Here is a 17,475-nt window from a genome sequence, read left to right on the forward strand (position 1 = left end):
CAACTGATAGAAAGTCTTTGTTTAAATAATCTACAAAATGTCAGTGTAATACAAATAAGATAAAGTAGAATTCTTAATGACACAACTTTTGTATTTACAGTATTCTCAACAGTACTTAAATCTGCATTGGAGATACAAAGGGCATGTTTTTTCCTAGGCTGACAGCATGCTTAGTTTTCTCATTTACACCACATTGCAATAACATAAAGACGGGTTTACCATTAATCCAGGTTTTACTACAAAGCATCTCGTTATTTCTCTGTCAAACACTGGCAATAGTGCCAAATGTCTGTCATCCAATTCAGGGGATTAAGTCTTCCTTTATAGTGCAATTCTTGTACAAATTTATAAAAATACAGATAAAGTTTCTTAGAGCTGGTCACAGTCTATATTTTGGCCTGAATTCATGCTGCAGAGGTTGAATATGACAGCTGGCAGGAAGCTGAGGGGAGAATACATCCTCCCCCTTTTCAGTCACCACATTTCTGTTGCCATAGTGATTAATCCTCAATTGAATGGCTGTCTTTGTACATTTCTTTTCAGTAAAACTTTAAGTAAATTTAAGTTGAAAACATGTAGTTGACAGAAAAAAAGACTTTACATATTCAACAGGTATAGTACAAGCCCTTGTGACTAATACTTTTCCATATATTAATAAGTGCAACTCGCTCTAATATGGAACATCATCAGTTTTTCAAATTAGTTAGTAGGTCCTGTTCCCATCTTCTGTCTTTCTTTGTGAAACCTCCAAGCCTTCTCCAAAGACTTCCCCATGCTCACACAGCGCCCCCCCCCCCCCCCCCCCCCGACCCTGGACTCCTACTGAAGAAATACTACACAAATTCAGCTGTATAAGAACTAGAGAAAGCCTATCCCAGACTTCCATACTGTGCAAAACATTTAACGTAAGCTGTTTTTGCCAATTAACAGAGAAATTAGGAAATTTGTTAGGAAATGAATTCATTTAATTCAGAATAGACTAGAAACATTAGAAGATATTTAAATCTTGCCTCTGGGAGTTTTCTCTTTCTTATGGTAGCTAAGAAAAAGTTTCACAAGTAGAAGTTTCAGTGCAAGTTACCAAAACCCCAAATATGTAAAAAGCTTCTGCACTGAAATCAGGTTGCTTTGGAACCTGGAGCCCACCAAGAAAATAAAATCTCTAAAAATACTTAGTAGATGACTAAGGCCTTACTGAGTTAGTTAACGCTTCCTTCCTTTCCTCGAAATTAATGTCAGAATAATTCTGAGCAAAGTATCACATTAATTACTCAAGACTTTTCTTTCTCTCCGAAAGGCTGAAGTAAATGTAGGTCTGCTCTGAAAATTAATCTGCCTTTCCAAGTCCACCATGTACAATCTACAAATTCATTCCACACATTTGCTTTAAGAAGCTTTTGTTTTCCATATGATTCTTTCTATGGTTACACAAGATAGTTATTTCTGGTTTTCATCTTAACATATGTTCTTAACATATAGTGATGTGACAATAGACAGCAATCTTCAATTTGTTCAATGAAAACACATTGTTTAAAAAGTTTATTAGCACAAGACTTGAATTTCAACTCAAGTGCAGAACACAGAGTGCTCAATGTCATAAAATCAGGCTAAACCAAACAAAATAATCCCAGAAAAAACCCAAGATATTTATTCCAGTAGATTAATTTGCAATATAATCTTTCTCCTTCACCTTTGTATATAACAGAGTGGAAAACCCTTCCTATGAATAATCTTCAGTGAAGCAGCATACAAAGTATGTTTTGTTGTCATGTAACGGCTCTCGGTAATCTTTACTGGAGTGGCCATGTGCCAAAATGAATGACATGCATTTTCTACCTCAAGATGTTTACTGTAGCCTCATGTGATTCTCTCTGCATCATGGCATCACAAATAGAAATGAAACTCACACTTTAACCCTCATGACTTCTTAGCAAAGATTATGAGTAGCATGAGATCTCAAATTGTACAGACACACCTGTCTACTTTCTGTGACACTTAGGTTCTGGGACATGCAAGTAAAGTTTATAACTATAAAGGAAGATGAGATGTACTATTGACCTATTGTACAGTATAATCCATATCTCCAAAATTTCTTCAAAAACAGCTGTCTACCACACTTTTGCATTGAACAGAAATCCCTGGCTTTGTTTTGATTACTGAGGCTCTAAACACCTCCAAGTATTGACACATCAGTCCCTTCTGCATAAGCAGCACTATCAGAAACATCATCTCTTTGAGGGAAGATTGTCATACTGTTCTGTGCTTCATCAAAAGAAGTGTGGCCACAGGTCAAGGCAGGTGATTCTGTACCTCTGCTCTTAGTGCAGAAAAAAGCCACAAATATGAGTGGAGGGATGGAACACCTGTCCTATCAGGATAGGCTGAGAGACTTCGAGTTATTTAGCCTGGAGAAGAGAAGATTCTGAAGAGAACTTCCTTTGACCCTTCAGTACTTAACAGGGGTCTGTAAGAAAGATGGAAAAAGACTTTCCATCAGGGCCTGGTTTTGATCTAGACAAGACATAAGGAAGAAGGCTTTTTGACAGTGAAGATTGTAAAATACTGCAGCTGGTTGTTCAGAGAGGCGGTGGATGCCCCATCTCTGGAAACATTCACGGTCAGGTTGGATATGGCTCTAAGCAACCTGATCTAGTTGAAGATGTCCCTGCTGATTGCAGGAGGGAGTTTGAACTAGAATAACTTTAAGGGTCATACCCTATAGATCTTATGTATTTTCTTCTCAAAATCTACAGCAATCTTATACTGACAGTGGTGGGCCATGGTCAGAATACAGACAATCTTCAAACAAAGGATAATAACATTCAATACAGGAACTATTAGTATTACAATATTTTTATAATAATTCTAATTCTAAGCATTCTGCATTTAAGACATATCATGCCACGTCCATCAAAAAACTCCAGTTAATCTTACTCTTTTCACTCATCATACTTGCAAAATAAACTATAAATGAATCTCCACTGCTGTAGATGATTATTTATGAAAATTTATTCTCTAACAACTTGACAATGTCTTTCTTCACTGAGAATGCTGCTTCAACTCACCTAACACCTAGAGCATCTTCTTCTATTTTTATGCAATTCCACTGACTTCTGTGATAAAAGGAACATGCTCCACAATGGATCACGTGATAAAACACCTTTCCACATATGCTAGCTGCTACTATTGTCATACACAGACTTTCTTTTATTCAGGTGCTGGACAGGATTTATTTTGGATAATGATATTAAATCAAATTATGGTTTATTCTCTTGCTTGTACAATTAATGCATAGTTTACACTGTTACATTTATTACTTCTGCATTTTATCTCACCTTTCACAGCTGCTAAGTTGTGAGACAGGTATCATGATGTCTTGTTTATGTTTCTTGATGGCATACTTTATATTCTAGTTGCCGCTACCAAACTGTGTCTTTCAGAGTCATACAGCACTTATAGAAATACAGACCAAACAAGCACTCAGTACTATAAATGTGAACATTCTAGCTAAACTAGTCAGTTGGCAAAATTCATTTAAAAACCTTATATAGACAATGTGACTACACTCCCTGTCAGCTCTGGGGAAAGAAGTGTAAAAGGCTCTGCAGTCTTGAATCCAGGACTGTTATGGAACCTGGAGAACAAAGAAAGCAAGAAAAAAAATAGTAGTAAGATCTATGTCTCATAAAAAGAATCAAAGTTTTGTCTCCTTAAGTCTTTGGAGGTACAGGGCAATAGCAGATTAAAATAATATGTTCTACCTGGTCAGAGAAAAGTAGCTAGGATGTACGAATACTAGGCCAGGTAAAATTAAGGATAGACTGATAATAGACATATCATTGGATAAAAAAATAAGCTTAATTGAAGCCTACAGTTTAAAAGGTTAAGAGAGACTTGACCCAGAACTACACTAGTGCCAACTGTGCAGATTTAATACTGGCCTTCTAAACTCAAGGAAAGAAAATATCACCAAGGTGAAATTTGATGTAAGAAAAGGTGTTCAAGTCTTACACTTTTTTTTAATAACCAATTTAAATACTAGCTTGTTAGTTACTTATGTTCTTAGGTTGTTCTACATACCTTCAGTTATTTTCTGAGGAACAAGACTTGCTGCCTCCCATCCCTTCTAAGTTGGCTCTCAAGGATCTTCTTCCCATGCAATCACTCTCACTTTCAAAGAGACCTCACAGGTTTTGCAATCTGCTCCAGATTTAAGCAGTTACTACAATTTAAGCTACCACATTAGTCTCCATGACTCAACAATAAATGAAGCACTAATAAACCAAATTGATACTTTTAGGTACTACAGGTAGACAATCAGGAAGAAGACATTGTTTTATAGTGCTTTCTAGTAACTTATTTTCTCTGTTACTCATAGTCACATAATTTCCATAAATTAGCTACTGAAACTAAAGACCTTAACCTCGGTTCTAAAAGTTCGAAAGAAGTAGTGAATCAAAAATGAGATTAGGTGGCTAGTCAATAGCAAGAAGTCAACATGTCAATGTTCTTGCAAGGGGTATTCTTTATTATTTGCTTTAGCTTACTATAATATTGCTTATTATCCCTGTCATTCCAGATTTCTATGTAAGCATGAAAAAAAAAATGTCACTCTCCTACCAAGATTTGTAGGATTTTGTATTTCCCAATTTACAACTCATCCAATTCAACAGAATACTTAAAGTTTTTCAAAATTCTTGAACCCCTTTCACAGAGATATAAGTTGTTGCTTGGAAAATGTTTTTACAATGTATTACATCAGAGAAGTATTATTACAGACTGCTCACTGAATGAAATTGGAAAGCAGGAATACAGATTTGCCATAGGTAAAATGAACACACAGGGCACAAATGACGTTATACATTTTGGTCCTGAGCAGACCTGTCTGTGAAATGAAAATAACCTTTCTTGATTGCTTCTACTTAGAAATAAAACAATTTGATTAGCTGTTCCTAAGAAGGGACATAAATACTATCAGAGTATAAATATTATTCAGATGCCTTCATGATGGTATCACATAAAGCTTCAGCCTAAATACACAGTAAAAAAAGCTTCTAATTAAGGATCTAATATAACTGATACCCAAAGCCAACAGAAAGAGCTACACAACAGTTTCTGAGAAACTATTAGACCAATGACACTTGAAATATACATTAATAAGGAATTTCAAAATTTCTGACAAAACTTTGTTTTTTCTTCAGTAACTGTCAGTTTCCAATTAACATTCCAACATTCAAAACTGTAATTTTATTTACTCAAAACAATTATGGAAATTTAAATGACTCAGCTGTAGGTTTAATATTACACATGATGCTACTTTAATCTACTGAAAAACATTTTTATTAAGCAGCATTATTTATGATAAAACAGGTAGATGCTGAGACAGTGAATGTCCTAACTTTCAGCAAAAGCCTAAGGGCCAGAAGCACAACAGTGACCATGTTTTTTCACAAAATGTCTTCTAAGGAAATACCAAGTAATGAAGAAAGAAAAACAGTATCAATAAAATTCTAAGTAGAGAACCTTTCACAATTGTCTAAGAAGCTCTCTTTTAAGCAGACCACAAAAAGCTCAAAATGCCACATCTAAGAATAGGCAGTCATCTATCTTTTATTTCTACTTTAGTGCCTTTATGTAAATGAATAACAGGAAGTGAAAAAACAGAGAGGCAGCCTTCTCTGTATGTTTTGATGTTCTTCTTCCTACTTAGATCTCCAAGAGAAATGATACTACTGTTGCTTCTGAGTGAAAAGTGCATGCCTTAAAAAACCTGATGAGTTAATCAAGGTAAGTTAATTTGCAATACTTGCAGTCACATAACTCTACATAATAAGCTCTAAGTTACATGAACATCACAAACTAGTTTTTAACAGAGGTGGATCACAGACATTTACTCAAAATACTCTCTTCAAAGTTTTCTTTCATTTTTATTTGGTTTTAATAATGTTGTCAGCCATTGCCAATTAATAAGTACCTTCCTACCGTACTCTTGAGTATTTTTGACCAACTTTTCTGCTAATGAGGAACATTCTAATGCAAATGTGTTAAAATTGTAAAGGCCTTACTTTTACTGGTTCGCCTGGTTTGATCTTCACAGTACAAAAATTTTTGGCAACTCTGCTAATGGCTTAATTAAATACAGTACAACAACAGCACTGGAAGAAACTCTTCTGGCCACTGTAGATGTTCAACACCCCAGAACAACACAGTCATATGTCTACAATTTCTGTAAGGATAGCTAATGTGTCTGTAAAGACTAAGCTGCACATTCATCAATGACTTATTCTGTGCTTGTGGTTTATCTTAAAAATCAGTCTAGGAAATTGCAAATGTTTATTACAAAGCAAGCAACCAAGTACCCAGATAATCTGAGCATTGTGTAGTATGAATAAAAAATATGAAAGATGTACCTGAATTTATTCCAGATTTGTGTGTATTCCAAATGCAATTAAACAAGCTACCAACAAGAACCAAGCTACAAGAACCAACAAAAAACATTAAACATATCCATTGCTGCCAATAAGAACTCCCAGCAAACTCTACTTCTATGTTTAAGACATTAAACATAGACAGTTTGACTAAACTATAGCAACTGCATATGCTCACCTCCCCAAGAGAGTCTGCAAAACTGATGTATGTTCAAATTTCTATGCTACAGGGTGTCAAGAATGTACTGTGGCAACTGGATTTTTGTTAAATGGATCCAGGACAAACTGAAGATTTTTCAAGGCTCAAATCAGAAAAACATGGCACAGAATTTGATTTCAAAACTCTGCCTTTAATCTTAACATTTCTCCCACAGAAAAATCCCACAGAGGATGCTGTGCTGTTTAATTCCCAGCTCTTTCAAAGCTGGCTAATGTAAAAGCCACCCCAAAAAAACAAAGTCATTTATTAGACTTCCAACTGAGCATTCTCTTCCTCCCATCCTCAGTGTCTTTGATCATTCACGGTGGCCAGTAACAGAAAAACAAGTTTTTTAGAGCTTTTTAAGATGAAAAATGAGGATAAAGAAAAGTTAAAATGACATTTCCAAAAATATCTCTTTACCTTGGCACTATAGACAGCTACATTAGCAGGGAGCTGGGAAAACTGCTTCAACTCAAACACGTCGTGCACCGCCCATCGGCTCAAGTGATTTTCAGCCTTGCTGGACCCAACCACATTCTGATTTGAGTGAATATATGCCACTTCTTGAACGCCATCTGATACATCATGAGAAAAATACAAGGATGTTAATCCAAAACACTGAAGGTACACATTTGCACTGAAGGATACTGTAATTTAAAAAAAAATTACACTGAAGTTGTAAAATTTGTTACGATTTCACTCACCACCAAATTACTCAGTTCTGTGAAATTAACAACAATCATTAGACTTATTTGTATTTATCCAGATAGTTTAATACTACTTCAGTTTTAGTGTGGTTATTTTCAGATTGACAAAGACATTTCAAAGCATCTATGACTTAACAGCTGCAACATCAGTGGTCAAAATTAAGTCTTTAGGGATCAAGTCTTCCACATGGTGTTTAAAACTCCCAAACCACATTTTTTTCTGTACACTTTATTTAATAGCCCTGTCAAGACTTGTAAGATTTTACAAATATTTAGTTTGTGAATTTTTAATAAATCTTCAATCTCAGCATATTTCAAGAGATCGTAAGAGTTTAACCAAGAATTACAAAGCAGCCTATCACCCCGTAAAACAGAAAAGTAAGACTAATAAAGAGAAAGACACACAAAGATATTTTTGAGTAACAACTTAGCAGAACATTTACTACAACTTATAACAAAAAAAGTACGGCAACAAGAACTTATAATCTGCTGACAATGGTAAATTAGACATATGGGATTACTTTAGCCGAAATAAAATTAAACAAATTAACTTAATAGTCACCTAAATATTTGTCCATTGATTCCATTCTTTTCTCTTGATGCTCAAATACAGTTTTACTTGCGTAAGTGCTATGCATAGCATAATTACTTGACTTCATTTGTGCAGCAGATGTGTCTTGAATAGGAGACAGCATTTTAGACCCAAACTGAATTCTGCTACTCTGTTTACTCCTATAGCTTTTCTTCCTGGCATGAATTTTCTCAACTGGAAAGTTATCTTCAGAGGATGAGAATTCATCTATATTCTGGGAATCACTTTCCTTTCCTTTTCCATAGGGCTTCTTTGCTTGTGGTAGAGATTTCTTCCACTTGGGAAAACTCAGAGTTCCTGGCTTTCTTGATTCAGAATTATGGGGAAGTTCAATATCATCAGACTCATCGCTTACATCGCTCGTTCCTTTCAAATCTACGTCATTCTTGACATCTTCAAAAGACATGGCAAAATTTGACTCAGTCCTGTGGAATCCAAATTGTCCACTGTTTCCCTTAAATACAAACCCAGCTTTTTCTAACTCTTCACAATTTTCAGATGTTGACCTATGTATTTTAACTTCTTTAGTAAGTACTGGTTGCTGGCATACTTGAACTTGGGTAGGAAAGATGACATCATCCTCTGCTTCAGAACTACTTTCAGTTTCCATGACTATGTCACATTGCTTTAAAATGCTTTGATTCTCATTTTTTGTGTCGCCTTCCTCCTCAGAGCCTGATAAACCAAGCCATGCTGTACTATGCATACTTTGTTTATCACTCCCATTTGGAGACAGAACAGCTTTCCCATGCTCCAAAACAGGCACACTAGTTTGACATTTCTGAAAACCATCGTGTTTGCTATTTACATTTTTTCTTATAGTGTGAGAATCAAAACTTGAATGATGAGAGTCATAATTGTGATCCCCTTCTCTGGTAGTCTCAATTTCTCTCTGCAACAACTTAGAGAATCCACACTGCATTAAGGAAAGCTGTCCTTTTGTTACATTTTCATTGCATGGCTTCCTTCTGTCAGATTTTTTCACAGAACTCTCCAGAATATCATCATCACTCAAATCATCCCAAAAATCAGTTTCTTCTCTTTTTAATTGTGCCTGAATGCTTTGGGGATCTCCATCTTCTTGACAGTCTGGTTGTTCATACTAAAAAAAAAAACAAAAACAAAAAAACACCTGCAAAGTTACTTAATATTTATAGTATACTCAACATGCCTAATTTAAAAGCAGTGTAAAACAGTGGATTTTCACTGTTACTCAAGCAAAAAATACACAAAATAGTATTATAAAATGCAAAATAATTCATAATGAGAAATTATTGAAGTCTTATTTTTAGCAGAAAAACACTGAAAATAACCAAAAGTACTTGAGACAATATATGCTGTACACTGCTAAAACAACTTATGCCTTCCCAATCCACATCCATATATTTTAAGTTTATACTAATCTCATTGCTACTTTTCATCTTTCAAGGGTGCTTTGGAAGGTGACTTCATGATTCAAGCTTTAATATTGTGTGTAATGACATTCATAATAAAAATAAATCTAAGGTAGTGGTTTACTTCCTTGTATATGAATGCTAACATTCCACTCTAAAATTCTCAAGGCCTACTGTAATCAAACAAAATAATGCCAGGCAATCTTAAAATGTTTTTAAATAAAAGTCCAGAATCCCGCTCCAAAACTGAATACTACTGAGGTAAGAATTATGACAGCCTGTAAATCGAAGTCAGAACCATAAATACCAAAATGCTGTACTCAGAGACATTTTAAAATTAATATATTAATCCTGATATAATTCTGCTCATCAAAAAGCATTAACATAAGCTTAAAAAGCTGCCGTTTGTCAGCAAGCCATATGTGAGATCATGACCATCTAGTTATGTATTATGAATATGAGACTGAGATCAATGTAAGGGCACATTAAATACTGACATATACTCACAGAAATCTCCAACAGGCATAAGAGACAGCGGCTAATTTGTAATATAATTCAGTGCAATCTAAACTAATGATACCTTTACTCAAAGTATCTGGACATGGCACTCAGCGAAAACATTCCTACAAATGCAATGCTCCTATTAAAACTGGCCTTTGTTGGAAAAAAATTTTTAAAAAAATCTTATTCCGGAAGGAAACCATTAGATAATTACATACATTTAAAAAAAAAAAAAAGACAGTATTGAACAGACCACTGGTTTGGTGGGAACCACTCTGATTGTCTGACTACAATAACTAAATAGCCCAGGTCTTCTAGAGTTCCACAAAACCTGAAGCTTGCAATCATCTAAACCCCTAGTACTCTTTTCCACAATTCCCTAAACAAAATCTTCTTAACAACACGGTAAAAGTATCATCAGCCTAATGATATATTGCCCACATTTGCCACTGCAATATTGGGAACTGGAGGCCTGTCATGCTCTGGTCTACAGTCCACAAAGACATCTCACCTTTTCTGAGCTGCACGAACGATTCTCTTCCTTCAGCCATGTAGTTGCTGTCATGACTCCTGCTTCTACCTGTCCTTCCCTCTAAGACAATCAAACAGTTAACATAAACAGATTCAGTTTTAATTACACACAAGGACAAGCACAGGAAAAAGAAACTGCCTTTGTTTTTCAGAAGTGTAAGTACCAGAAGTAAAATCAGCATGGTCCAGACTAAATTCTTAGCAGAGGAAAAATAACAAAATAAAGGGAAGGATGGAAAGAAAAAGAAACATGGAATAAAGCTGCAGTAAATTTGAAGATGTAAGCTAGCTGCAGCAAACTTTTTAACAGTTATTGACATCCCAAAAGTACTCTAAAGAGGTTAATGTGATCATAAAAAATATTTTTATGATATGAATTCTGGCTTAAAAGGCCAGTATGAGTTTCTGATGAATAAGAGGCATCTGTGCACAAAGCTGCATGAAAGGATCAAAAAATAAGTTATGTAGTTTTTAATGCAAAAAATATATATAGTAGGAAATTTTTGAAAATTATAAACCAAGCTTTTACCATTCTTGGATTTAGAGAAATTTATCTGGTTCATATCATAATGAGAAATTAGCATGCCTATTTCATTTAAGTCATTGCCCAGATAAATATTGGTTAAGTATCATCATTCTGTTTTATAGTGTTTCTGTTCAAAACAATGACCAAGAAGTCTCACAAGAAAGTAAAAATGTAAAACTAATATCCAAAAGTAAAAGGGTAGTACTTCATACCTCCAGTATGTCTTTGGTAAGACAGGACCCATGAGTCCTAAGTTTGAAAAGGTTATGAATCCCAAAAAGCTCTCCTTGATGTTCCTTTGATCCTTGCACTGCCTCGAAATACCGCCTGGCATTTTCAGTTCCAATCACTGCACAGTGAAGTTGCTAAAACAGCAACACAAGAGATTTCAGAAGTGTTTGCTACAACAACACGTCAGAATTTCCTGGCACCCACATTATATACACAGCTTTAGCTGGAACAAGCAGAAATTCCTAAGCAAGGATATTTTGTTTTAATTTTCCCTAGTTGGTATAATACATTGTAGTATAATATGAATCTGCCTGGCTTTACCAAATAAAAAAAAAATAGAACATTTGAAGTCTTTTACTGCATTGTTGCCTATCATCAGACACCTGCTATACATGTTACTGGCACTCCTCTGTATCTTGACAGCTCAGCTTCCACTATACTAAATTATTAGCAATCTTTTCACCTTCCTTTGCACTGTATATTTACTTGCTAAGGGAAAGCAATCCAAGTATAGCTGAGAAAAACTCAACACTCAGACTTATAATTACTCTTGTTTATTACTGTGTATCCAACTTGAAAAATACAAGTCAATTTGAAAAAAAAAAAGAAAAAGAAAAATATTTATACATCCTTTCAAGACTTATACATGCTTTTTGGAAATCCAAACAGACAATATCCAGGTCTTCTTTTTCTACGAGATCATCAACTTTTCTTCTATAGCATCAGCAAGATTTCTCCTTTCCTTTCTCCAGACTTTCATGAGAAAAAGCTGTGTGAATCAGATTGCTGCAGATACTATAACTATCACAGTTGTACTTCATACGCCTTCAAATAAAAACAGTTTTCTATATAACCTGAATAATGTACATTGCATAATTAAATTGTGAATAGTTAAAGAAAAACACTTGAATAGAAATATTATTCTGTACCATTCTTTAACAGCTACTAAGCTTGGCTTAGTATGTTAAGGTAACATCATATACCATAAACACAAAGTAAACTACAATTTTACTACAGGCTAGATTAGCTTTCAGTCCCTGAAAAAAGATTAGCTTTCAATCCCTGAAACTGCTGGGAAGGGCTCCCCATTTAAACAGTTTGTGAGCTTTACCTGCTTATAAACTTGTCGCAAGTACATCATCTCTTCCACAGTTCCCAAGGATATCAATCTAAACACTTTAACAGCTCTGTGTTGGCCAATTCTATAAGCTCTGCAAGGACATGGCACATTAAAAACATTTGAAGAAATGAGAGCTCTTAGGGGTAGCAATAAACAGTAAACAAACTAAATATAAGAGCATTCTAATAAAACAGGACTATTTGAAATCATGCATATGTTGATTGGGCTGTTTTCCTTACTTTTCCAAATTTTCCACAGTAATTGATTTCCTTTTCCTTTACCTTTAATATTTCATATTTCTCCCCAGGCCTATCCAGTTTAAAAAGCCTTCTCCTCATTTTATATCACTAGAACTGTCTCCCACCTCTCCACAAAACACATCCACTCTGTTTATATCAGGTTTGTTGGGGTTTTTTTTCCCCTTTGTGTCTCCACCTACTTTTGCTCAAAGTATTCTCCTATTTCCATTATACAGAATTAACTCAATTAACTGCTACTTGGAGCAGTCAGTTCTTTCTTAACTTCATAAATTAATTTACAAGATACAACATCATAAAAACAGCTAATGAACTGGCATTGTGTTCTATTCAAATGGTAAATTCTGAGACGTCTAATAGACTATATTCCACAAAATTCACAGGAGGCTAAAATAATTCATAATAATGTGATCTTACAAAGATTCTTTAAAGATAGTCCCCAATACATGTTTGCGATATATTTCTCTAGAACAGGTGCACATAAACACATCTCAGAAATCAGAAAGACACTTAAAACAGGATTACATAATTGCATGAGATAACAGAAACAAGTGTATTTCTGCTCATGAAAATATATAAATCTACTGAATTTTTAATATTCTTTTATAGGTTTTAAGTATTCTTTACTTCAGTTACTAAAAGGTCTGCCTTGAATTCCTAGGGAAATATCAAGAGTCAAAAAGCCTTGAAAGAAAAATCTGCATTACTGTAAATACTCCAACACCATAATATCAGAGATTGATATGAGTGCTAAAAAGACACTAATCTCCACAATTGTGAAGCAGAAGAGAACATAGGGAGCCCCTGTCTTTTATGGTTTGGGAATTCAAAACACCATTTAAACTGGGGTCAACTGCAATGTATTCTTCAAGAAAAATGTAATCTACAGACACATATATATTCTAGGGATCACAAAAAGTTATAGTAACCACAAGGAGTTTTTTGTTGAGTTTTTGTTTGGCATACTGCTGCAAAAAAAAAAAAAAAAGAAATAAAGGAAAATATATTGTAAAAATTAGGTTAAAATAATCGTATCAGAGTTAAAAACTAATTTAGTTGGACTTTTCCTATTGTCTTGTAGATTAATCAGACAAAGTAAAAAATTTCTTACTTGAGAAAAAAATTTAGTTGGACAATCAGATTATGGAATCAATGGAAGAGTGCAACATGGATCAAGTTCTGTATTTTGAGAGTGTACCTGTCAATTGCTTGAAGATCATTTGCTGGATTCCATGTAGGATCAAACAGTATAACAACATTGGCACCAACAAAATTAAGACCCAGTCCACCAGCCCTGAAAACATAAAAATGAAAAACCAAAACTCTATGATAGTAAGAAAAAAACCTGCAACTAGATTGTTCTGTATTAGGTCCATACTTCCTACCCTTCCCCAACTTAAAAAAAAAACCAAAACACATGAAAGATACTGAAAAAAGTGCAGTACAGCTTTGTGTTACTGTTGTACTAACAACCACCAAGTACTCAAATAACCACTGCCATTAATTTCCCATTAAGTCCTACACAGGGCAATACACCCAAATATTATAACAAAATTCATAACCAGCTTTATGCCAGTTAATATTATGGAAGCAGGAAAATTACAGGTGAAATTTTACTTCAGCTAATCCCAGTACATAGTTTTTGACAATAATGCTGCGCAACTTTCACTAAAGTGGTCACAATCTCAGAAAAGCCATATCTGTAAGCATTAACAACTAACACAGGTGTATTTGTACAGTAAGTTATTCATCTGTTAAAAACACAGTTGGCCACACTGCATGTGAGCAACATTCGTACCAGTCATTAAAGGGAAAAAAGTCACAGTGAGAAATTTATCTGCTCTGTGGGTTAGGAGTCACAGGGCTACCACCTGCATCATCTCAGAACACTCAACAGCTACAGAGTGTTTTCAGGTAAGGGCTGCAAGCCAGAGAAGAAATTGAGCATACATCTAACCTGATGCAGCTAACTCCTGAACCCTGCAAAACTGCTCAGTTACTCGGAGTTCAGCATGTGCTTAGATGAATGATTTGATAGGAGCAAAAGAGAGGAAAATACCACTTCTCATCCAGCTGCAAAGGAAGCAAATACTGAATTTTTTATTTTGACTGGCTCAACCGACTATCATACAAAAGATTTAAGTTCCTACATGAGCACAAGCTAAATACTATCATTAAATAAACTATTAAAACAATTATTCACATTAGCATAGGCATCACTAATTCCAAGCGCGCTATTTTTCTGAAACAGGTACTGCAAAATTGAAAAAGTAAATGCCATTTAACTTATCAAGCACCTAGTTTAACAGATTACTTTAAATTTTGCTTGTTTGAAGCAGATAAGAAATACAAGGAAGGTAAAGTTTTCAGGTGTAAGAGTGAATGGAGACAGAAACCAAAAACTTATGGAGCCCCACCACCTTCTGGTTTTCATGGAATCCATGTCAATGTAAATGCAGCTGTGGCCTTTCCTTTCTAAGTATGGTGTAGCTTTGGGTCAGTTATATCTGGAAAGGAAGGGGATTTAGAAACTTGCCAATATTAATGGATGTTGCCAGAGAACTCACATTCTCAAACTGTGAATTACTGAATAACAATATTTGGTTGGGTTTTTCTTTCAGAATATATTGTGGTATTTTTCAAATTTAGCGTGCTTCTTTTTAATGAAAAAACTCTTTCTTATTAGGACTTCAGCCTCTCCTGTTTCCAAACCAATCCTGCAATTGGACTGAAACATAAGTAAAGATGCAAAACCAACTGTCCATAAAAATTAACAAAACAGGATATCTAGACTTATACTAATTTTACGTTTCAGTGTTTTTAGGTATGACCCAAAAATTCAGTTAGTCCAAAACAGAGAAGAATGGCTCTTATATCCTTCATAGACAGAACAAATGCAGAAGTTTGTGCATTGTAAGTTACATACTCCATTTTACCTCTCATTTTCACTAGCAGCTAGTCATTACTGCAATTTGGTCCATGCAAATTAGTATGATATGGCTTAAATAAAGAGTTTTATTAAAAAGAACAGTTTTCAGAAGACGATCATACTTAAATCTGCACAACTTAGTACCTCAAAAGGTACAGAACAATACTATATTAGGAAAGGTTTTATGAAAGCTTTGATTATGTAATTCTGTTTACCAAGCTAGGTTTTCTATAGTTTCTATGCTCTTTGTTTCAGAGAGAGATTTTTGTGGCTGAAAGTTCTTTGGATGCCATCATACTCACACTAAAAGTTGTTCAAAACATTGCTGTGAAAAAATTAAAGCTAAATGTAAAGTAAAAAGTAACTAACAGCAGTCCAGTAATGGACAGTAATAGAGAATGCTGCAGGTAGAATGGAAGTGGATATGTAATCTTACATGATAAAAACTACCTACAAATTTCTCTAGACACTTCTTTTTACATAAAAAGAAAGCTGAAAAGCAGAAATGGATTTTCATTAACAATTAATTCTGACAGAACCAATCTAGAGAAAGACTAGCACAAAAAATTCAGAAACAGTGATTCAAAGGCAGGCATACTTGCTGCTTTTATTTATTCCAGAAAACTAGGATGGAACAGAATTGTGCTGACTTTGGTGCTGTACATATACAGTTTCCCTTCTTTTCGCTAAGCAGCACCACTGGAACTGAAAGCCTTGATACTCTATCAAGTTACAGCAACTCCAGCAATTATTTTAATGTTTCTAAGCATGCCTAAAAATCCTCTTTTTCTAAATAATCACATATTTTCCCGGCAACACCAGTGCAAGACTGAAGGATTCTCATGAAGTATTACTTCATGAGACTTAAAAGTTCCAACAGGTATATACCTGTTTTTCCCTAGTGCTCAATCTGAAATTCATGATCTAATGGTTTGATGAAATGTACAAGCTCTGAAGAAATCAATTACACTTCCTCTCAACACCTATAAAATACATTTATCCATAAAGCTGTATTAGTCACAGCTGTCAATGAAAGCATTAGGGATAGCCATGTGACTGTGCTTGGTACCAATGTTAACTTCAAGATTTGAGGTCAAATCTACAGATGGACAAACGTTTATTTTTTATTCTTTATTATTTTATTTTCTTTTTTAAGGTCCCATTTCTCAAAAAATTTCAGTGATCAATTAAAACCAGGATTTTCAAAGCTCTATGGGCTATATAATGCGTGATTTCAGGCAGAAACAGCATTTTGAAAGAAAAGGAATATAAAATACAAACACTACAAATGTAATAGTGAAATCATCAGTGCTGCACTGTAATTCTCTGATTGGTGTTTTATGTTTTGTAAGTTGCATATTAACTGTGCCAGTGAACATAATGGCAGTCTCAACATTACCACGCAGAGAATTCATCCTTTGCAGAAAGCACTTACACACCCAAAAGACCATGCAAGTATTTTCAGTGAAAATCAACATTTGGTTCTCTGAGCAATGAGACCTTCAGAACACACATAAATTGACTACACAGACCAGTCAGCCAGAAACTTTGCAAGAAAGTACAGACAGAAGAGTATGAACCAATTCTGTCAATGTACTCTGCAATGAAAAATATAGAATTCTATAGAATATGCTCTAGATTTACTCTATATTATTACTTTATATGTGCCTGAAATCTGAGTAAGAGGAAAGATCAATCTCTTGTACAGCAGCAATAGGATAAATCACTTTCTAATTTCCAAAGGATTACAAATGTAAAGATGCTTCCATTACTGTGCATCAAGCAAAATATCACTTCCTGCTATCTGTAATAAACTGGGCAAACAATTACACCCTCTGTTTTGTTTACAACACACTAGTTATACTGACTCTAATTATGGTTTGTTCCTTTCAGTTGTCTCATAAGATAAGTAAAACTACAAACAGAATCAAGCCTTTTCTCCAGCACCATCAGCAGGCAGAGAAGACTCACTAGTCTCTACACACAAGCTCTCAAAACAGAGAGAAGAAATTCCATCTCTGTTTAGTTAACCTTCATTCTTATTTTGATTTAAATTA

At 34.7% G+C, this 17,475-nt stretch overlaps 1 protein-coding gene across 7 annotated transcripts in view; it reads right to left on the reverse strand.

Annotated features, from left to right (window-relative positions):
- Positions 1-1,812: 1,812 nt before the first annotated feature.
- LOC139588949 (DNA excision repair protein ERCC-6-like 2) overlaps positions 1,813-17,475 on the reverse strand; it is a 42,036-nt gene continuing 26,373 nt past the window's right edge. The window contains exons 12-19 of one of the 7 annotated variants that reach the window (XR_011678870.1): positions 13,688-13,783; positions 12,224-12,323; positions 11,094-11,246; positions 10,336-10,416; positions 7,900-9,031; positions 7,051-7,205; positions 4,081-4,200; positions 1,813-3,634 (exon numbers count right to left, since the gene is read on the reverse strand). Coding sequence is in view for 6 of the 7 variants with exons in the window: in XM_071424804.1 (XP_071280905.1) it covers positions 4,174-4,200; positions 7,051-7,205; positions 7,900-9,031; positions 10,336-10,416; positions 11,094-11,246; positions 12,224-12,323; positions 13,688-13,783 (1,744 nt within the window). In the remaining variant the exon portion in view is untranslated. The other 6 variants (XM_071424806.1, XM_071424804.1, XM_071424807.1 and 3 more) reach the window with 6 other exon arrangements.

This window comes from Agelaius tricolor, unplaced genomic scaffold (assembly GCF_023055355.1).
Source record: "Agelaius tricolor isolate 1412-34295 unplaced genomic scaffold, bAgeTri1.0.p SCAF_4, whole genome shotgun sequence".
Taxonomy (NCBI): Eukaryota; Metazoa; Chordata; class Aves; order Passeriformes; family Icteridae; genus Agelaius; species Agelaius tricolor.